The sequence below is a fragment of the Bos grunniens genome, chromosome 1 (assembly GCF_055505025.1).
Source record: "Bos grunniens cultivar Pamir isolate PY7600 chromosome 1, Bosgru_T2T1.0, whole genome shotgun sequence".
In the NCBI taxonomy this organism is placed as follows: domain Eukaryota; kingdom Metazoa; phylum Chordata; class Mammalia; order Artiodactyla; family Bovidae; genus Bos; species Bos grunniens.
Window position 1 is genome coordinate 96,146,577 of NC_141165.1, and position 23,499 is coordinate 96,170,075.

Consider the following 23,499-nt stretch of genomic DNA (forward strand, 5'->3'; position numbering starts at 1 on the left):
TCCAATCCATCTTTCATAAGGGGGCTCCAAGAGGGGGAGGGGATAAAGGAAGGAGAGAAAATAAACCTTATTAATCCTGTGAAAGACAGTGCAGGAGAGAGGAAAGAATGAACAGATGTGAGCATGAAAAGCCAGTTGCCAGGAATATTTAGTTTTGAAATCCACTTTGGCTGTTAATCTTCAGACTCCACTGTCAAGTTTCTTCTGTTTTGCATTCCTCATCCCATCTTTCAGCAGCGGTCCCCCTCCACCCCTCAGTCTTTCCTGCCCTTCTCTGCTTCCCTCCCTCCATCTGTCAAGGCTTGCCTTCTCCTGGTGCTCTCTCCTTCCCCAGTCCGTTTTCCTTCTTTCCCCACTCTTCGCCTCTCCTTCCCTGGACTCTTTCTTCTAGTCTTGTATAGCTCGAGTCCCTCTCCTTCTCCCCTTTCTTGCACAGTACCTCCAAGCTCCATCCCCTCTTCTTAAGGAAATCAGCCAGGCCTCAGATGGAGCTGTTGTCCTGACAACCTAAAGGCGCATCAGGCTTTCATTGAGGCTGGCTGCTGCTGAAGCGGGCAGTTGTGCAAAGCGAGGGGCCACGCTGAGGGGAGGGTGGAGGGGCTGTTGAAATCCGCGGGGGGCGGGGGAGGTGCCGAGCGAGGCAGGGAGGGAGGGACTGGAGGGAGAAACAGGAAGGGGAGGAGGGGGAGGAGGGAGACTCCCGGCTTCTGCCGCTGTTGTGTGGGTTTCTTTACACTCGCTGGCAGGCTGAGTGCCGGCTCCCTCGCCTACCCGCCCGGGAAAGTGGGTTACAGAGGGAAGAAGCTCCTCTCCGACGCTGGCCAAGGAGCATCCAGCCAGAGAGACCAGAGACCACCTTCCTTTTTGCCGCCTTCTCTCCATCTTTCCTGGAGGGTTTTATATTTGTACTCTCACCTTTAAAATTGTGTTCCTTTGACTTTTTCCCACCTCAGCTCGGGTTTTATGAGGGCTTTGTGAAGTCTTAGAGGGAGAAGAGACTGAGCGAGGGAAAGAGAGAGGCAAAGTGGAAAGGACCTCAGATTGGCAGAGAGCGTTCCGCCTCTGCTGTGGATGAAAGCCCTCCGTTGGTAAAGCCCGCTCGGCGAGCAGCGCGCACACACACGCCCTCCAGAGTAGCCCCGACCCCGCACCTCGGCGTGGCCACCATGGTCGCCAGAGTTCAGCCTGATCGGAAACAGTTGCCTCTGGTCCTACTGAGATTGCTCTGCCTTCTTCCCACAGGATTGCCCGTCCGCAGCGTGGATTTTAACCGAGGCACCGACAACATCACCGTGAGGCAGGGGGACACGGCCATCCTCAGGTAGGGCTTTCGGGCAACTTTTCTGAGGCGCTTAAGTGTGTGTGGATGTGTGTTCTCCTTGAACTCCAGTTCCTGATGTTGCAGGCTTGTGGAGGGTGTGCGTGTGTGCGTGTGTGTGCGTGTGTGTGTGTGTGTGTGTGTGTGTGTGTGTCCGCGCGCGCGCGCGCGCTTTCGTGCGCCTTTTACGGTCGGGTCGAAATATCTGCCAACAAATCTCAAGGGGATTCTGGTCCCTGTCCAGGACCAGCAGGGTTGATTAAATGTTGTTTGGTTCTTCATATCTTGTTTCTCTTACTGAGAAAGCATAACTTCATCTACGGTGTTAGTGACATTAGGGCGGTATTGCTTTTGTGACTGGAGATGCTTTGCATAAGAGTTTTGTTAGGGTTCCTTAATTGAGAAAGAAGAGTTGTTGGTTCTGGCTTTTAGAGAGTGTACACAGGATTGCATTCTCCGTGGTGTCCGTGTGTATGTGCGTGTGGATATGTACATAAAGGCTCTCACTCTGCCCCAACAGTAGTTTGGTTAGGAGACTTTTCCTAAGGATCTTCTAATTGACATGGAGGACAGTAAATCAATCTTTAGAACTTTGGTTAGTTACTGAGCCTTTTCTGGTATGTAGCCTTCAACACAAGAATGAAGAGGAGAAAAAAAGGAACTTGCCAAATTGCTGTTATTTAAGAATAGTAGTCTTAAGCACAGAGGTTAGGAAATAATTAACCTGGCATAAAATGGATATTTCAAATTGATTATTGACCTCAACATCTCATCTCTATGCAGTTCTGCCAAACTCTGAAATATAATTTGGGATTGAAATTTGTAAAGGAAGAGTCCCAAGTCCTTGGAGTTTGACCCCTATAAGGGACAGTGAGCTGGAGAAACTCGGATGGAACCTAGCCATAATTCTGTTTCTAAAAAGCTCCTAGCCTGTTTTTCTGCATTTCTTTTCTCTCTTTCCCTTCTCTATCCACTGCATATATCCCTTGTCTCTTTTTATAGCTTTCCTTGAATTTCTATCAGATACTAAAAACATTAAAAAAAAAAAAAAAGAATGAAAGAAAATGTTCTCCTTGGAGATCCTTTAAAATCTTATTTCATCCAAATGAAATGACCTAGTGTCAGTCTGTCTGGCTAGCTAATATTGCTTGTTGTGGCAATAAAAAGCAGCATCCTATAGAAAAGAAGCCTCTAATCTGTGTGCAAGGAGCTGATAGTGCATAAACCCTGGGGCATCAGGGAGCAGTTCTGTAGCAGAGCTGCCTACAGCAGCAAAGTTTTCCTTCCTTTCCTCAGAAATAAATTTGGTTGGCTGTCATGGTGTCCTGCTTTGGGATCGCTTGCCTTGTTAGAGAGGAATGTGTATATTGTGCATGTTGTGTTGTGTGTGTGTATGTTGCTGTGGAGTATAAAAACTAAGAAAATCCTAATGTGTAAGTATCCCTTTCTTCATTTCCTGAGCACTAGATTATGAATCCCAAAGATCCTACTATCCAAAGCATATTTTCCCTTCCAGCTCTCCAGCCCTGTAAAACCTGCAAGTGTGATTTATCCACACGGAGTAATAAGATTTATAGAGTAATTTATCTGTTTGCAAAGGGATATGGACATAATGCAGAAAATGTTTTGCAAGCATGTCACCTTAACTGCTAGCATTCATATTCCCTAACATCATTAACCCTTTACAAGGGAAGCATTCTCTGTAAATTTATGCTATTCTTAGAAAGATTTGTTTTCACTGATTTTAAAAATGAATATGGGAAAAGTGAATACTCTGGGTGTATAAGTTTTTATTTATGTGTCCATGAACTTTGTAATGTCTTTGTAATTCAGCATCACCTATGTCTTAAGCTACAGTTATCCAAGAGTTAGATAAGCATGTCAATGCTAATTTAGAAGGAAAAAAAGGAATGTTTATATTTTTGTGCACTGTATGCATAGAAATCTATGTCTATGAGAGGCAGTCTCACTACATAAATATCTATATATGATATGTACATACTTCTGTGTCTCAAAAGAAATAGAGTTTTCTTTAAGCACTACACTTTAGTAGACATTGCAATATGGAAATGGTAGATTGTGAGAATAGAGAATAAATATAGAAGCAGTTATTCTCTGGGAGAGAGAAGGTAGACAAATAGTGCATGTAAAGAAGTCACCTGAGAGAGTCCATTGCTTTCCCAGACCTCACCTAATGTGCCCCCTTTTTTTTTCCCTTTGCTTTGGACAAGGCTTTATTTTTGGGTTCGTGGAGCTCTATCAGAAGTAACTATGGAGAGAGTTCCCTTTGTTTTCTTAGCTGACCTTCTTCTCAATCTCTTTAACTGAGTCCAGTAAGCTTTGTGGGTCAGTTTCCTGCTGAAGAATGGCACTCTTGCTTTCTGTTTACAAGTCTAGCCTGGGAAAGGCTTGCTTCCACTTTATTTGTGACATTTTACTGGGAGCATGAGCTTCCAGGGGAGGAGAGGAAGGAGAACTTGATTCATTGGAAGCCACAGTAGATGTTTGGCACGGAGAAAGTGAAATGGCAAAGGGAAAAAACGTCCTCTCTCAGTGAGTCTGTGGCCCTGAATGATCTGAAATGGCAACAAGAGACAAGGGAGGTTTGTAATTCTGGTGGTCCAGTGACGGGAGCTTGGCTGACTGTCCCCAAAACATCTACCTTCACTGCCTTACTTCCATGAGCAAGTGTTTTTTTGGGCGTAATTGATGCATATTTTTGTATAATTATGGTCTTTGATATAAATGTGTGTCTTGATAGGAGAGCATATACAAGTCTTGGTGTCTTGTTCTCTAATTTCTATCTTTTGTAAAAAATAAAAGAAAGACTATAGAATGAAGGTGACAAAACTAGTTGGAAAGAGAAAGAATTCATGTATACCTGCCTAACCCTGTTGTTTCCCAGAAGGAATTCTAGATCTTTCTGGGCACCTCTATAAGAGCCTGTGAGAATGAAAGGAAACCACAGCACTAACTTCCATCTCAAAGGCAAAGGATCAGAGTGTGTGTCAGAGACCAGAGGCAGAAGCAGCAGCACCTGGGTTGCCTTCCTAAATCCTACTGGACCAGAATCTGTGTTGACATTGGTTTGCGCAGTAAAGTATGAGGCACATTTATCCACCTGACCTTGTTGTTGTTAAGTCACTCAGTCGTGTCCGACTTTTGGCAACCCCATGGACTGCAGCGCCCCAGGCTTCCCTGTCCTTCACCATCCCCCAGAGTTTGCTCAGACTCATGTCCATTTGAGGGGAAGTCTCGGTTGCTTTTCTGAAGCCACCTCACAACCACTACCCACAAGTGGAAGAGGTCATCAGTGATTGGATGAGTTTCTAGCCCTGGTCCTTCTAACCCTCCTCCTTGAACTCAGGCTCCCATAGGGATTCACTTCCTGATGAATCTTGGCAGGTTGAAACCATGCAGACATTTTGATAAATTAAAGGAAGAGTGGAAATAATGTTCCAATCTGGCCTTTAAAATTTCATTTTTAACAGTCCCACAAACAGTATTTTCAATATTAGCAGCATATGTCTGGAAAGATAATTATAAAATAGTTAATTCCAATATATCTGCTCATACGGTAACTTTGTAGAATGACATATATGCATATCTGGACATATTCCCTAAGTACATGTATGGTGAGATGCAGAGAGTACACATTTGTGTTGTGACTTTAAATATTTAAAATTGGGGGTATTGAAATTGCATTTATTTCACTAGTCTGACCCTATTTGATGCTTTCAGGATATTATAATACTTTCTATGGTGATCAGATTTTTCCCATTTAAATGTAAATGTACCTAGTAAGTGTTAGGTATAAGAAACTAAGTATCTATGTTTAAAATAGTTAAATGTTTAGTTTTTCAAAATTCTTGGTCTTTATTTCCTTGTTTGTTTCTACAGTAAAAGAAAAAGAAGAAACATTAAAAAGATGTGATTATTTGACAGCAAAATGTAAAAATTTTGTGCAAATTTCAAGGGAAAAAATGGCTTCTCTTCTATAAAGCATCTGGCACGCCTACATTCACAAAGAAACTGTCAACAATCAAACAAACTCCTGACACAATATGTGATTTTTCTACCACTTATAATTATTTATTATTTGAAAACAAACTTTATGTTTATACAGGGAGAGTTTGAGAAAGTTTTCTTTTTCTGTAGCTAACTCACTAAAGGTAATCAAAATATATGGGTTATTACTGATACTTTAAGGACTGATCATTTTGCCCATTAAGTCCTGTCTCAAATATATTTAGTAAATAGTGGAGTGAATATTTGTTGTCTAAGAATATAGCATATCATCAGTTCAGTTCAGTTCAGTCGCTCAGTCGTGTCCGACTCTTTGCGACCCCATGAATTGCAGCACGCCAGGCCTCCCTGTCCATCACCAACTCCCGGAGTTCACTGAGACTCACGTCCATCGAGTCACTGATGCCATCCAGCCATCTCATCCTCTGTCGTCCCCTTCTCCTCCTGCCCCCAATTCCTCTCAGCATCAGAGTCTTTTCCAATGAGTCAACTCTTTGCATGAGGTGGCCAGAGTACTGGAGTTTCAGCTTTAGCATCATTCCTTCCAAAGAAATCCCATATACATCATTAAAGATGTTTATGCATTTATATCACTTACTGTTCATTTATGTCCTGAGGAACACAGCAGCAAATCTCATGTGACAAACGCAAACTGTGGTAATTTGTGTTTCTGTAAGTATGAAACACATACATACAACAGATGTTAAGCTAATTGTCCTGTGCACTTTGACTTTGAATGAATTATTTTTAGAACTGTGGTGTGAACAACCAAAGATGACTGACTCATCTACTAAATCAGTTGGTGAGGGTTAAACATTTGTGTTTCTTGAAGCCGGTGAGCATTATGTGGGCATAATAGCAAATTCAGGCAAAAAAAAAAAAAAATTAGTGCGTTAATGTGGTCTCTTAGAGCTGCAAGTACCAATGTCTGTGACTCAGCTGGTAGGAGGTTTCCTGCAGCAAGGCACCCCTTGCTGTTATCACCGGAGCCCCAGAAGCCTACCCTTTCAGGTACCCTTATGACCATTGGTCTTGCTCTTCTGTGAATATCCTGCCTGTTACTTTGTATAACTCAGGAGTGTTGGACTATAACTTTGGATCTGTCCTTGTATGCTACATGGCTTTGAAAACATCTCTTAAATATTTTGAGTTGCTGGTTTCGTTTATAAAATGATGAAATTACCTGCTTTAGTTATTCTATCATCAGATCAGATCAGATATAGGGTTGTTTTAAACACCCCATAAGAGATAAAGTAGTTCAGTTTGGTAAATCATAAACTGCTACATAAAGCAGAAAGTGTCAGTTGTTCTCTAACTACATGTAGCCAATTGTCAATGTTTCTCAAACTTGAAGGCGTATCCAAATTGGAAAGTGAAAAAGTGAAAGTCACTCAGTTGTGTCTGATTCTTTGTGACCCCATGGACTATATAGTCCATGAAATTCTCCAGGCCAAAATACTGGAGTGGGCTGCTGTTCCCTTCTCCAGGGGATCTTCCCAACCTAGGGATTGAACCCAGGTCTCCTGCATTGCAGGTAGATTCTTTACCAGCTGAGCCTCCAGGGAAGCCCAAATTACCTGGAGTGCTCATTAAAAACACAGACTACCTGGACCCCATCTTCAGAGTTTCTGATTTCAGTAAATTTCAGGGGGCTGAAGTCTGCATTCCTAGCAAGTACTCAGATAGTGCTGATGCTGCGGGACTGGGCCACACTTTGAGAACCACCCACTCTGGCTGCTACATGTGTCTTCTGTAGATGAGCATCTTCAGTATCTGATAGTCACTTGCTAAATTCCAAAATCTCAGAGCCTGTCCCAGGCCTACTGAATCAGAATCTGCATTTAACAAGATCCCAAGTGATTCATAAGCACATTAGAGTTGGAGAAATGGTGCTGCAGAGAGTTCATAACCGTGGCTGAACATTATATTCTACTGGAAGCCTTTTTAAAAAGAATGAAGCCACATATTCCCTACTCTCTGAAATCCTGATTGAATTAGTTTGAGATGGGGCTTGGGTGTAGGTATTTAAAAAAATGATCTGATGTGTACAGAGTTGAGAACTACTGCTTTACTGGTTGAAAAATTTTTTACAAACCATGTTCAGGGCAGCATTTTCTAGATATGTAGGAAAAAGTATAGTATGTGTGCAGTTTGGGAAATATTTCAACAGCATAGATGTACAAATTCAATTGAGAGAGAGGAAGGAGATCATCATAGATCCATTTCTTCACCACACAATCTCATCCCTACAGTGTCATGGAAAATAGAGTGATTTTATTTTAATATGGATCCAATTTATATAATATCTCCTGAAACAGCATTAAAGCTTGATTTTTCATGTCCTGTTGTCTTGTGTTCTCTCTTTCATTTATGTTAGCCAAGACACAAAAGATACAAAACGGTTTTAGATTTTTTTTTTTTAATGGCGGAAAAGAGACTTTAGTCAAGGAAAATATCTTTGGTCTTATTCAAATAGGCTTACTTCTGTGTACTTCTGTTGTCGTGTTTGCCACAAATATGATCTACAAAATAATAGCTAGATGTTTGCAGAATTCATCTCAACTTTACATGGTGATCAGTCGACCTGAAACTAATAGGCAAATGTTTATGTCAAAGATAAAGAATTTTTTTTATCAAGGGTATAAGTTTAGAATGTTCAGAAAGTAGAGTTGTCTCATGATATCTGTGAGGATTCATTCCAAGAACACCTTCTATACCTAAATCTGCAGGTGTTCAAGTCTCTTATATATAACAGAATTGTATTTGCATGTAACATACGCACATGCCTCAGTATACTTTAAGTCATCTCTGGATTACTTATAATACCTAATATAATGTAAATGCTATGTTAATAGTTGTAAATAAAATGTAAATGCTATGTAAATAGTTGCCAGTGCCCTGGCAAATTCAAGCTTTGCTTTTTTGGAACTTTCTGGAATTTTTCTTCCAAATATTTTCAATCTTCAGTTGGTTGAATTCATGGATGCAGAATCTGTGGATACAGAGGGCCAACTGTAGTCAGAAGACCAAGATCTAAACATCCTGAAAGAGTCAGATCTATTAAATGTGTGTAAGTGACACTTACTTGACCTACTACGCAAGCTATGCCTATGATCAAATGAGATACTATGTATCCAACTGTTTTGTAAACTGTAAAATGGCATAAAATGTAATCTCTTAGTAAAATTTTTATCATTATATTCACAGTAGGAAATAACTTTTATAAAATTAGAAAACTGTAAACTAAGCGTTTTATTTGTATTCCTATAAAAATAGAAAGTTGGCCATTTGCTCTAAGATGTTTGTATCAATTCTTTTCAAGCCCTTTATTTATTTATTTATTTTTTTGAATTTGTTTTTATTTTTATTGGGCTCTAGGGAATGGGATGGGGAATACCTGTGTTAAGTTATGCCCCACTAGGGTTCATTCTAACTTTCCTGGGATAGCTTTCAGAGCTTTTTCTTTTTCTTGGAGCCGCTGCTCTTGCTGGCAGCAGCCTCTTCAGGTCCACTGCTGAGTGGCTCCTCCTTGGGAGACAATTTCTGCTTTTTCTTGGGGACCCTCTTGTTTTCTGACTCATCAGGGTCAGTAACTGGTTCCTCTTTGGGAAAAGATTTCTTCCTCTTGGGAAGACTTCCAGTACCAGCTGTCTCTTCAAGATCACTACTAACTAGCTCTTCCTTGGAAAAAGATTTCTTTTTCTTGGGTTTGGAAAAAGACACAGAAGGGTCTTCCATTCCATTCTCCTGAAGAACCTCCTGGGGCTTTTGCTTTTTCTTCTTTATGGGTCTTTCACTTGTCTCCTCACACTCCTCCAGGGCACTGCTATTTTCTGAAGAAGCCAGGGCAATCGCAGCCAGCCTTTTCTTTTCCTTCTTCAAGCGTTTCTTCTCCTGTTTCTCGAGCTTCCTAGTAATCTCAGCAGCCGCTTCCTCTGCCTGAACCATTGCCTCCTTCATGACATCCAGATTCTTTCGGGGAATCTCTCCAGTCTCATAGAAGGACAGCCGTTCCTCAACTTGTTCTCGAAGCTCCTCCCCAAAAACACTGGTGGGCACCTCAGAGAAGCAATCGATTCGTGAGGCAATACTGCATTTGTTTGCCAGGTATCGGGAGATGCGACCTTTGTTCTTGGCAGCTGCTCGATCAATGAAGGTAGAGTGGAAAATGAGTCCGTATTTTGGGGTGTTAACCCTTGTCTTCAAGGCTCTGGAAACTTGGTCCCTTTGCTGGGCCCAGGGAATCACTCAGACACCAGGACTGGCCTTTTCAAGCCCTTTAAAGTAATGTGTATCTTAGGGTATAGATTGAGCTTGGTATCAGGAGTGCAGGATGAATGAACACATTTTTGTAGTCACCTGTAATCAAAACATAATCTCAAGTTAATGAGTGATTAACCTTTCAGAAGAAAACACGTTGCTTCAGAGTTTGTTAATTACTCTGGGTAAATTTGTAGAAATTTAGACTAGGAAAGGTCTTGGAGATTAGGCAGTCTACCATTTTCTTTTAAAGTGATATAACTGAGAAGAGAAAAATTTAATTGGTTGTCCAAAGATTTGAGTGACTATTTGAGAACTAGAATAGATGTCTCCTATTTCTCATTTCAGAGTTCTTTATTCCACAGTACCCCTGAAATTGTTTTCTTGTTATACCATGATATGCCATTGTTGCCCCTCTAAAAATTGTTAAAACATCTCTTCCTCTTTCCCTTCCTTCCCTGATTCTGCCCTCTCTTTCCTCCTCTCCCTGTCCTTCCCTTCCCCTCCCCTTGCCTCCTTTCTTCTCTATTGTTGCCCCGCCCTTCTCTCTTCTCACCGCCCTTTCTCTCTCTCCTCCTTACTCTCCTCTCTTCACTTTCTCAGCCCTGCATATCAAAACTGAACTTGCCTGCAGAGGATCATCCAGGTAGTGCTGATCAAGGAGGGACTTTTCAGGAAATGCATCTTTCCCATGTTTGCTGTCTATCTGAGCCAGATGGATTTTCTTTTTGTGTAGCCTCCATTGTATCATATTCTCAAAGCTATTCTTATACTTGGTGGAAACTCTGCAGAGATCTCCTGCCTTCAACAACTTTTGTTTCCTTTTGTTTTTAAGCCTTTCCTTCCTGCTTCTGATACCCCTACCTGTTACTCAGAATTCTTATTTGAACTCTTACCTGGTTTCTTTCTTATCCGAAAATTCTTTGGCCCAGTACTTCTCTTGGGTTCCTAAGCTCTACTACCTTCTAATGACCACTTGTGACCTTCTGCTTGGTTTAAGTCTCCTATGATTTGTCCTTCTTGGAGACTCGACTAGGATGGCTGCAGTAAGGTTGTGGCGTCAGTTGGCAGGCTCTCCTTTGCACAGTCTCAAAGGGTACTCAGTCTTTGAAGACACTGTTACTTGTATCAGATTCTTTCAGTGAAGATAGATTTTTTATTTTATTTTTTTCTAATTTGTACAAAAGTTACTTTGGGCTAATAGTTGGGACTGATAGTGGTAAACTGGGGGAACTAGAAATAGATCTAGACCTGTCTCTGGGGATGGTGGAGGCACTGCAGGCACTTATGCCCTGCTGCAGGTGCCTAGGGAGTTTCTGGTGTGGCATGAGGACAAGGTCTCATGAAGCTTTCTTACCTAGTAAGTGGCAGAGCCACGGGAGGTACAACACGGAACACCAAGAAAAGGGCAGAGCACGCAGTAAGGGGAAAATAGCAGGTCAGCAGCTTTCACTGAGACCCCCCCCCAGGTGGCAGGCAGTGTTACAGGGAGGTCTCAGCTCCTAGCAGAGACTTAGTCTCTAGACTGAGGCTCGGAAAAGCAACAAGAGTCCTTGGCTTAAACACCGGCTTGAACAGGACAGAGTCCTCAGTAATAAGGGATATTCTCCAGACATATTGCCAAGATAAGTAACTTGTTCAAGGAGTAAAAGAGAAGGATGTAGTCTCTAGAACTGAAGTTCTGTCAAAGCTGTTGTAACAAGGGGTGACACGGAGATTCATCTCAGAATGCTGAAACCCATCTTTTTATACTTTCACTATATAAGTTCAGGATCGTAAACCCAGTCCAGCTTTGTGGGGTAAAGATGAAGACAAAGGTCTGCAATGAAGTAGGAATGACACTACTTGCTTCTCCTTGCCATAGGTAACCTTACTGGATTACCTGTTTAGTCTACTTAGACTTTCCAGACTCCAGATAGTTGGCAGAACCATGGATCTGAGCTCACCTGACTAGCCCAAGCCTACTGTCTTTCAGTGTTAATCTAGAAATGTCCCCAGATCCTTCAAAGGCTTCTCATCATTCACAACGTAACGTCAGAGCTCCTTGGCCTGTATGATGCTCCATGACCTGCTACTTCACTGTGTCCACTAATTCAGAACCACTTACAGTCAGTGCCCTTGAGCACGCTGGTGTGTGTGCACACACAGTGCTGGTTCTTTCCTTTCTTCATGATGCTCTCCCTGCCTGGAACCTCTTCTTTCCCCTCTCCACCCCTCCCTTTACACTTCTTTGTTGGGTTGCCTCTATGCTGCTCTTTGTAGGCTCCAGGTTAGTTCTGGTTTTGTCTGTTTCAGGTAATCTTCCCTAATTTTCCTCAATATCTTATTTATTATCACCAACAGCCACTCTGTACACTGCCCTCCAGCTTAACTGAAATGTAGTTGACAAAATTGCATATAGTTAAGGTATACAAAGGGATGATGTGATATATGTATCAACTGTGAAAAGATGGCTAAAATCAATTGACACATTCATCACCTCATATGGTTATCTTTGTGTGTGTGAGTGTGTGAGAGAGAGAGAGAACACTGAAGATTGATTTACCTAGAAAACTTCATATATACAATATAAAAACCATAGTCACCATGCTGTGCTTTATATTCCCAAAACTTATTCATCTTATGACTGAAAATCTGTACTCTTTGACTAATATCTCCCCATTTCTGCCGCCCCTCAAGCCCCTCACAATCACCATGCTGCTTTCTGCCTCTCTGACTTTGACTTTCTTAGATTCTGCATGTAGGTAAGACAATACAGAATTTATCTTTATCTGTCTAGCTTATTTCATTTAGCATAACGTCCTCCAGGTTTATTCACATTGTTGCAGAGGGCAAAATTTTCTTATTTTTTTAATAGCTGAATAATATTCCACTGTGTGTATGTAGATAAAGGTCTCCTGCTTTCTTTATCCATTCTTACATCTGTGAATGCTTAGTTTGTTGCCATGACTTAGCTATTTTGAATAATACTGCAAAGAATACAGGAGTGTGGAGATCTCTTTGAGATAGTAATTCTGTTGCCTTCAGATATATACCCAGAAGTGGGATCACTTCAGTATATGCATATCTCAGTGTAGCATTTACTACACTTAAAAGTTATACTCACTTGTATCTTGCTTCCAGTGTCCTATTAGCTCTTCAAAGTCACGTGTCTCATCTATGTTACCTTTTCATTCCAGTATTTGTAGCCTATAACCCATAGGTGCTCAGATAAATATTTGCTCACTGAATTGAGCAGAGAGGGATAGTCATACTGTAAATCAAGCTGAGCAGATATTGGTTTATGAAAGAAGAAACAAATTAGAAGGAGACATGGGTGAAGCAAGTTATGTTAGTGGTGGAATCATCCAGCCCTAGAGTGATCATGGATGTGCGGTAAAGAAGATGTAGTAAAATAAGAAATTGATTGTTTTCTGATCATTAGTGAGGTGGATTAGGGGGTTTTGCTAGAAATATCAATACTTTGAACATTTCTCATTGCAGCTATTTTCAAGGACAGCTCTCTAGAGAAGGTCAAATAGGGTATTTTAGGAGAATCGCAATACTGAAGTCACATGGCCCAGACAATTATGCAGTTTCCTCTGAGAGATGAGCAGCTTGTGACCGAGCCAAGAGACCTTCAGTGCTCCTGAAGTGAGGCATATCCACAGTCTGAAGAGCTCAGCCTCGCAGCAGCTGCCTGTTAAAGGATATACTTTCTGGAAACAGCTGAGACTTTCTCCCTCTAGTGGTGGCCATGAACTTTCAGGGACTAAGTTGGGGATTTGGGAGCAGGATTGTTGTGCACCTCATCTGTTCTCCTTTGGTGTGAAATGAGGCAAGGGGCAGAACACTCATACTCATTTGACTCAAAGTAATTATTCACACTGAACAATGATGCCTACCTGAGTTTTGCAGTGTAGGGTTCATTACTCACTCCTGGAGAAATTCCAGCTTGACTGTACAGTGGGCTTTGTAATAATCCCAAATTCCCTTTTGTACATCTTGCCATAATGCACAAGGGCATTGTTTGTATTAGGTCAGAGGGGAAATGCAACCCAGATTCTCATACAATAATGCATTAATATTTATCCTGTTGTAATCTTTGATGATGTGTTTCTATATTGAATGTCTGTATCTTGAAGTTTTTGAAAGTTAATAACATCCTTTCTGAAGCTGTGCTTTAGACATGTTACTGTTTGTCACACTATCCTTCTAGAAACAAAAGATAACAATGAAAGTGATGCAGTTCAGTACTAAGTCATAAGTAACCAAAATACATGTGAAAACACTGATTGTGAAAAATAATTGGTTTTCTTGTTCCTAATTTTTGTGCTTCTTCATCTCATTCTAACATACTGCATCAGGGCTGTTTATTTTATGGAGTTTGAATCACATATGGCTGCCAGTTTGTGGCTGACTTTCATCTTGAGATAACCAAAGCTTGTTGTCATCTTGTGTATGTTCATGATGCAATTGTATGAGCATATCTTAAGATCAGCATTTTCTATTGCTGAATCGTGAGCTGAGCATATGAATGGATTTTTATTTGACTCTCTTTTGACCTCTATTCTTCCGTGTATCTTTGGTGTCTAATCTGATGAATTAATATCTAATATTATCACCATGACAAGGAACTGCCTAAAGTCTATAGGATATTACTAGATTAGAGAAATTCTAGATTGAAAATCAAGAGATTTAGACTTTAGTCCGACAAAAAGTATTGTCTGTAGAAAGTTGGAAATTAGTTTCCATAGTTTCACCTCCAAAACTGGTATAATTCCTACTTGCCTATTAAACAAAGATGTCGGTCTGGTAAAGTGACATTATATTTTTGAATATGGTTGAGTACATCAGATGAAATGCATGATGTTATAAATCGTATGATGATATGCTCAAATTAAAAAGAATAATAAACTCCTGTATTATAAATGTCATGAAACAGAAAGTTAGTCTCACAGTTGTGTCTGACTCTTTGCAATCCCATGTAGCATGCCTGGCTCCTCTGCCCATGGGATTCTCCTGGCAAGAATACTGGAGTTGGGTTGCCAACAAGGAGTGTTGGCATATACATAAGAATACAAGGCGTGGGTTGCCATTGCCTTCTCCAAGGATCTTCCCAACCTCGGGATTGAACCTACATTTCCCGAATTGCAGGTGGATTCTTTACCAACTGAGCCACTAGGGAAGCCATAAATGTTATAGTGTAGGAAATAAAAATATTTTCACATCTTACTGCCTTAATTCTTATATAAAAATGAAACAGCTCAAAATATAGATATTCAGAAAATAATAAGTGTTTATACAGAATCTGTTATGTTTAAGCAATTTGTGTCACAGATATACTTATTAATCTGTACTGTATAGATGTGTTTGAACACATTTTTATTTTTAATTTCAACATATATTTATAATTATATATAAAAAGAAAAAGCATACATGTACCTTTTATATGTACACAAAATTTGCATACACAAAGTGTAAATGTGAATATTATGAACATGGATCATAGCACACTCTAATAGGAACTTAATTAATTTGGTGCACTAATGATTGGGGAAATTTATGGCAAACAACCAAGTTTTCCAGGTTATCAAGGATGTGAATATATACAGTATATAAGAAGCATCACATGCTGGCTTTCTTAATTTGTTTTGGTTAATATGTTTTATTTGTAATTAGTAATTATGCAAGTTCTAGAATTATTTTGAAAAAGAATTCATACTTAATATTTCTTGTTTCTATTACATGTTGGTTATCATAGAGTTCCAAGAAAGGAAAGTGAAATCTTATAATATTTTTTCTATGTATATTATGGAGTAGAAATTAATACTATCTTAGCTAAATGAAAAATAGTTTAAAAAATAGGCAATTTTTTAATATATGATTCCAATGCTAGACTAAATTTCTATTTTCTTTCATCTCAGTCACCAAAATGTCTAGTTATCTTCCTGAAGATGAGAAACTGGCCACTAAAAGAGAAGAATAAGAATTTAAGTTAAATTTCAATTTATCAAGTCAAATGATCATATTTATGCTTTTATACCCTTTTCAATCTTAAACACTCAAGGCATGTGAAGAAATGATTTGAGTAGTATAAATAAGTTCAGCTATAAGTCTCATATGTATTACACCTAGGTCACTAAAATAACTTAACAGCATGATTGTAGAAATGTTATTGCTAACATTTAAAAACCTGTAGAAAATAGAAATTTTTCATTCTATTGGTGGCATACAATATTGTCCTGTTATAAATAAAAGGGGCAAATAATATTAAATCAGCAACAACAGCAAAAATATAAATGCTAGAATATTTTGAAAAGGAAGCAGCAATCACTAGACGCCAACGTAGGTTCCCTAGAAACAAACTGTAATAAGGGAAATAAATTTCTTTAAAGCAAACGAAATTCCAGTAAATTAGGGAAATGCCATTCACTCTCAGAATCCGTATTTATGAACAGATTATGGATCTGTAATGAGCTAGATTTTTGTTTTGGCTTGAACAATCAAGCCAGAGAAACTGATTGGTGGTGGTTGAGGATTCTCTCTGTCTGTCCTTGGCCCTGTTCAATATTTGGATAAAAAGAAAGCAGGAGGCAAAACTTCTACCATGTGTATGACACAAAAATAAAAGGATTCTCTTTGTCGACAAGTTTATGAGATGAAAATTGGCGCTAGCTGTAGGGGGGCAAATGTAGCCCTATATAAAGAGAACTGGAGAAGGGAATGGCAACCACTCCAGTATTCTTGCCTAGACAATTCCAGAGGAATTCTCTAGGAGGACAGAGGAGTCTGGTAGGCTACAGTCCACGGGGTTGGACACGACTGAGCAACTAACATACATAAAAAAGAACATTATTCGTATGTTTGTGTGTGTTTATGTCCTATCTCATTTCAAAAAAAAAGAGAAAAGAGAGGCAAAGAACTTAGGGTAGTTTATAATTTAAACAAAGCATCATTTAAATAAGCAAATCAACTTGAGTAATTTTTAAAAGATGAACATTTTTTAATGACGTAGTGGAAATAGCACAGCTTCTCACCAGGAGGCCTAGCTCCAAGTGTCATGTCTGTCAATTATCAGCTTTGCAAACATGGACAAGTCACTTACCCCTACGAGCCTCAAGGCCTTTATTTATAAAATGAAAATGGCAATAATATTATTTACCTTCTTATTCCAGTAGGTTATTATAAGAATAAAATAAGAAGGATCTACAATTCCAGTTGTCTCTCCATATCTGTGGGTTCTGCATCCATGGATTCAACCAACTGTGGGTTGAAAATACTTTTTTAAAAAATCCCTCAAAAGTTCTAAAATGCAAAACTTGAATTTACTAGAGTGATGGCAACTATGTACATAGCATTTACATTGTGTTTACAGCTATTGACAAAGCATTTGTGTAGTATTTGGTATTCTAAGTAATCCAGAGATGATTTAAAGTCTATGGGAATATGTGCGTAGGTTATATGCAAGTATGACACCATTTTATAATATAAGGGTTTTGAGCATCTGTGGATTTTGGTATTCATGGGATGGAAGTCCTGAAACCAATCCTCTGTGGATACTTAGGGATGACTATGTACAGCTGACTCTTGAACAATGTAGGGGTTGGGGGCCCTGAACCTCAGCGCAGTTGGAAAATCTTCCTCTTGTGTGCTTGGTTTCTTTGTATCCTAGATATCTCTGTAATTACAACTCAGATTCACACAACCAAGGATCATGTGGTACTGTATAAACTATTGAAAACATCCAAGTATAAGTGGACCTGTGCAGTTCAAATGCATGTTTTTCAAGCTGCTGCTGCTGCTAAGTCGCTTCAGTTGTGTCCGACTCATAGCGACCCCAGGGACTGAAGCCTACCGGGCTCCTCTGTCCATGGGATTTTCTAGGCAAGAGTACTGGAGTGGGTTGCCATTGCCTTCTCCATGTTTTTCAAGAGTCCACTGTATATACTTATCTGCAGGTATGTGTGTATTTATTTTATAAATGTCATTTGCTATTCTGCTAAGTGTAATAGATCTCCTTGTGAAGACGTAAGCTGTTAGTCATTTCATGTTTAAGTAGAGCCCAGGTAACCACTACTGAGAAATGTTATTTAGGAAAAAAAAAAAAAAAACCTTTATGTAGTAGAAGGTTGATTTCTCAATGTCTCTACTACTACTATTCTGTGATACTCTGAATTTCTACTCTCATTTATGTATGTTCTTGCTCATATCCCTTTGTAACTTTGACTGCTTATAAACAATTCCATTCAGAATTGGATCTTCTCATTTTTTTAGTAAGTTTTAAAATTCATACTTTTAGCTATTAATATTTTCTTTCCACCGGAGAATTTGCAACCATGTCAAGAGAGGGGCTGTGTAGAATTAAAACAGAGATCTATTTAGGTGTTGTATTGTCCTATGTAGAAAAATATCAAAATAAAATTTGATATTAGAAAGATACTTTTATATTTATGCAGCTTCATAGAGTTTGATCAGGTCAAATGGTGAGCTCATCACTTACATCTTCTGACTCCCTCTATTACTTCAGCATTCATGTTAACGTAATTTTGCCTGAAATCCAATCTATGGCCATCTTGCTGCCATCTGAATTTAAAAATTATGAAATCAAAGGAACTTATTTAGAAAACACAAACAGACTAACAGAGAATGAACTTATGGTTATCATGGAGGAAGGATGATGGGAGGAGGGATAGATTGGGAGTTTGGAATTGACATGTGCACTCTGCTATATTTGAAATAGATAACCAACAAGGACTTAGTATAAAAAATAAATTTTGAAAGCAAGACTTTTTACGTTAACTTTCAAATCTCTGCCCTATCTCAAACTCTTATTCAACATGGCTGAAATTGTTACCTAGTTTACAAAGAGTAAAACATGATGCTACCTCCAAGTCTACGCTTCCTGTTGACTCTCTTCCTATACAGAGGCCTTAGATGCCCTAAGCCTTGAACTTCTCAAATTTGCCTGAGACCTGAAAGGACTCAGTCACCTCCCTACAGTTTGATGTAAGAACCTTCCCTCTGCTGACCCTGAAGTATTATCAGGGATGTTCTCCAGTAGAATGGAAGTGGGGCAGCAGTGGCCATGGACTTTATTTTTATTAGTCAGGGGGTAAATCTGTTATTCTTACACTGAGGAGTGGTTTATTATTGTTGTTCAGTCATTCAGTTGTGTCTGACTCTTTGCAACCCCATGGACTATGGTACGCAGGTTTCTCTGTCCTTCACCCGCTCCTGGAGTTTGCTCAAACTCATGTCCATTGAGTCGGTGATACCATCCAACCATCTCATCCTCTGTCATTCCCTTCTCCTGCCTTCAGTCTTTCCCAGCATCAGGGTCTTTTCCAATAAGTTGGCTCTTCATATCAGGTGGCCAAAGTATTGGAGCTTCAGCTTCAGCATAGTCCTTCCAGTGAATGTTCAGGGTTGATTTCCTTTAGGATTGACTGATTTGATCCTCTTGTAGTCCGAGGGACTCTCAAGAGTCTTCTCCAACACTCCAGTTTGAAAGCATCAATTCTTTGGTCAATTTTATATAGTCCAACTCTCACATCCATATATGACTACTGGAAAAACCATAGCTTTGACTATATGGAACTTTGTAGGCAAAGTAATGTCTCTGCTTTTTAATGCACTGTCCAGGTTTGTCATAGCTTTTCTTCCTAGAAGCAAGTGCCTTTAATTTCATGATTGCAGTCACCATCTGTGTTGATTTTGGAGCCCAAGAAAATAAAGTATGTCATGGTTTCCATTGTTTCCCCATCTATTTGCCATGAAGTGATGGAACTGGATGCCATGATCTTCATTTTTTGAATGTTGAGTTTTAAGCCAACTTTTTCACTCTCCTCTTTCACTTTCCTCAAGAGGCTCTTCAATTCCTCTTTGCTTTCTGCTGTAAGGGTGGTGTCATCTGCATATCTGAGGTTATTTATATTTCTCCCACCAATACTGATTCCAGCTTGTGCTTCATTCATCTTGATATTTTGCATGATGTACTCTGCATAAGTTAAATAAGCAGGGTTACAATATACAACCTTGTTGTACTCCTTTCCCTTATTTTTCATATCAAGTGCCTTCTCCATAAAAAATGAAGTAACAGAACTTGAAGGTCTTATTTTCTCTTCTTACTATTCAGATAACCTCTGCTCTCACTAAATATGAGGTCACCCAACAAATTGTGTCCTTCAGTGTATCCAGATAAACCATACTTCCACCTCCTGCTAAACCCAATCTCTCTCCAACTTCAGCATTTTTGTTTTCTTATTTTTCATAGGCATGTTTCCTTATTTTATCCTTTTTTTTTTGTAAAATGACTTTAATTTACCCAAAAGCTCAGCTGTTAAAATTTAGAAACGGCAATTATCAGGGTATGAAACCAGTCTCTTTCCTTTTGAGCCGACAGGTACTTAGCCAATTGCCTTGTCATCACCTTAGCAGTGTTCACGGTAAAAGAAGCATTGATGCTCGGCTCTGTCTGTGGAACCAGATGACTTTTAAATACAGAGTGTGGCATTTTGGGTAATAGTTTGGAAAGAGTTCTGAAAGTCCAAGCAAACAAAAGTGGAGATTTCAAGGGAGAAAGGAAAAAAAACAGGGACAGGTCGGGGCAAGCAGATTAGGGAAGGATCAGGTGTCAGGATTTCAGTAGAACACAGTTAGCCCCATTTCAAAGTGGGTTATCTGTGTGTAAAGCTGAAAATATTTCCAAGAATGTCACAGTTTCCCGATGGAAAGTCTGTGGATGCCAAAATAAAAATGGAGCTCGTTAAAAGATAATGACAAGAGATCCTAAGAATTATCTAACAAAGTCCTAAATATGTCAGAGTTAATTCCTTGTGGATAAAGTCGCAGTTAAATTCAATCTTAGTCCTAAGAGGAAAGATTTATGCAATCCAATTCCCAAGCCCTAGTCTCTTAGGAAGCTACAAAATCATTGCAAAGTGTCCAAACTTCCCATATTATACCTTAAGCATTATGTGTAAACATCCTATATCTCACATGTAAATAAACAGATTCTTTCATATCAATTGTAGACTATTATAATGAAAAATGTATTAAAGATTTTCTGAATATATGAGAGTTTTGAATTTTTTTTTTGCTAGACATTTCCTAAATTAAAAAGAGGTAAGAAAATGTATTTCATAACAAAAGGATCCTCTTATTTAGAAAGGTTGCAAACCATTCTACACTAGGTAAGGATAGGTCCACTGTTATTCAGGCAGAGTTGCCCATTGGCAAGTAAATATGAGAACATAATGTTCAAAAAAGATCTGAGTTACTGAGGATAACCAACTATTTTCCTGTTAGGAATAGTTTAAACTGTAGATGGAATTGATAAGGGAAAGAGTGTAATATGGGTAGTTACTATAGTATGCATAACCCTGTGTTATATATTCTATGGGGATTAAACAAATGTCAAAAAAAAGTAAATTTGTAGTGAATATTAAGTTTTAGGATTCTTCCCTTACGGTGTCCAGTTACTCAGAAACTTTGTGTTTAATTTTTAATTTTATTTTTTTAAAGAAAGACTTCATACTGTATAAATTTTAAGCTCCACAAAAATATGTATCCATATTATTTTAATCCATCAAGAAACTTGTACATAGGAGAAGTTAAGTAACAATGAAAGGAATACATTCCTAATGGTGGCTCAATGGCTTTTCAAAAATTGCTGTGGGCTGATGTGTTACTATGGACATTTTTAATGAAAGAACTGAGTCTTAAGCGTTGTGGTAAAACTGAAATGGGGGCAGAGAGAAAAAATAGAAAGGCAGGCACTTCAGTAAGGGACTGAGGGCAAGCTAAATAGGGTAAGCCAATCTCAGGTTGTGTGCTAGAAGGAAAACCCCAGGGGATCTTTGTTTTCAAACTTTTGACACACTTTTTTGCTTCTAGGAAGATGAGTAATTATAATCATGGCCCACCGTACTGTAGACTCCTTGGACTCATCATTCTTCACTACAAGATACAGCCTTACTATAGATGTTGACAGCTGTTATGTTGCTTCAAATTTAGGAAAGATGGTGATGATGACTCTGGGGTTCAGGGTGAATAAAGAAGACACAGGGCGGTCACAGAAGATATGTTTATGTTTCACATGTGGTCTCCCAATTGGGCTGCAGTGCTGTTACAGTTATTATTATGCTTTCTTTTATTTTTCTTTTTGGTAAATTTCCTAAGCTGTCTCTTAGTAAAGGGACTTCTTGTTACTGCTGTCACTCGATTCCACAGCTTTGTCAGTGCATGACTGACTTTGTTTGTTCATATATTGAGTTCTTACTTCATGCTAGGCCCTGGATTGAGTCCCAGCAATGAAAAGTAAATAATGTAGAGCCTGTGGTCTAACATTCTAGATTTTCACCTCTGTTTGGATTCTTCTGCAAACACAGGTTTTCATCAGTCCCTTACTTTTCTCAATAAACTGTGATCAGCTTCCAGTGTTTGTCCCCTTGGCCTCAATTTTAAAGCCCTCAGGGTATCTAACCATCAGGCCTTAGTGCTTCTGTCTGTAATACTCATCCTCTTTTTGTCAGAATGTTTCCTGATACGTGTGCCCTTCCTTTTTTATATTAAATTTGATTTTCCTTCAGGGTAAGTGGTTTAGTTTATCCCCTCCACCTACATAAACTCTACTCACCCTAAGCCCTTCTTCCTTTAAGCAATTATTAATTATCCCATCCTTAATTTATTATTTTTCCTTGTTTATTTATTTGTCTGTATGTTTTGGAACCTCTCAGTAAATCCAGCAGTTCCATGCTTAAGGATTTGCTAATGGTTTTCTGCATTTTAGCTTGTATCCTCAACTAGAATGAAAACTCCCTAAATCATAGAATCAAGGAAGGTTAGAGACCATACAAGTACCTTGGTCTGGGTAATCTCTCCATCAGTACTCGTATTGATGTACTTACTCAAGTATATCACATTGTCTGCATTTTAAAGGAGATGATATAAAACTCTGGGGAGAATAATGGAGTCTCCTATGGTCAAACAGCTAGTTATTAACAGATCCCAGTTTAGATCTCTGCTATTTCCATAAAGCCTTTTTTTCTTTGCCCCATATATTGCCTGGAACAGAGCTGAACGAGTAGAAAGTGCTCAGTAATTAATTTTAATGGTAGGTACAGAGTGGAGTGTGTTTGTCTCTGTGCTGCATTCTGTGGGATCTTATATGGCTAAAGCTATGGAGTGACCACAGGACATCTCTGGGACATTTTTCTCTGTCGTAAGTAAACATGAGGTGGTAAAACCTGTTGTTGTTGTTATTCAGTTGCTTAGCTGTGTCTCACTCTTTGCGACACCATGGACTGCAGCATGCCAGGCTTCCCTGTCTGTCACCATCTCATGGAGTTTGCTCAAACTCATTTCCATCAAGTCGGTGATACCATCCAACTGTTTTGTCCTCTGTTGTCCCCTTCTCCTACCTTCAATCTTTCAATCAGCCTTCAGTTTGAACCAGTCTGTTTTCCCATGTCCAGCTGTAACTGTTGCTTCCTGACCTGTATCCAGGTTTCTCCAGAGACAGGTAAGGTGGTCTGGTAGCCCCATCTCTTTCAGAATTTTCCACAGTTTGTTATGATCCACACAGTCAAAAACTTTAGTGTAGTCAATGAAACAGAAGTAGATTTTTTCCCCTGGAATTCTCTTGCTTTTTCTGTGATCCAATGGATATTGGCAATTTGATCTCTGGTTCCTCTGCCTTTTCTAAATCCAGCTTTTACATGTGGAAGTTCTGGGTTCACATTCTGTTGAAGCCTAGCTTGAAGGATTTTGAGCATTACCTTGCTAGCATGTGAAATAAGTGCAATTGTGTGGTAGTTAGAACATTCTTTGGCATTGCCCTTCTTTGAGATTAGAATGAAAACTGACCTTTTCCAGTCCTGTGACCACAGCTGAGTTTTCCAAATTTGCTGGCA

At 39.3% G+C, this 23,499-nt stretch overlaps 1 protein-coding gene across 3 annotated transcripts in view; it reads left to right on the forward strand.

Annotated features, from left to right (window-relative positions):
• The first annotated feature begins 261 nt into the window (after positions 1 to 261).
• Positions 262 to 23,499, forward strand: part of LSAMP (limbic system associated membrane protein) — a 712,212-nt gene continuing 688,974 nt past the window's right edge. Inside the window, exons 1-2 of one of the 3 annotated variants that reach the window (XM_086320663.1) lie at positions 262 to 1,088; positions 1,243 to 1,321. Coding sequence is in view for 2 of the 3 variants with exons in the window: in XM_086320641.1 (XP_086176767.1) it covers positions 1,167 to 1,321 (155 nt within the window). In the remaining variant the exon portion in view is untranslated. Of the gene's footprint in view, positions 1,322 to 23,499 lie in introns of all 3 variants that reach the window. The other 2 variants (XM_086320641.1, XM_086320652.1) reach the window with 2 other exon arrangements.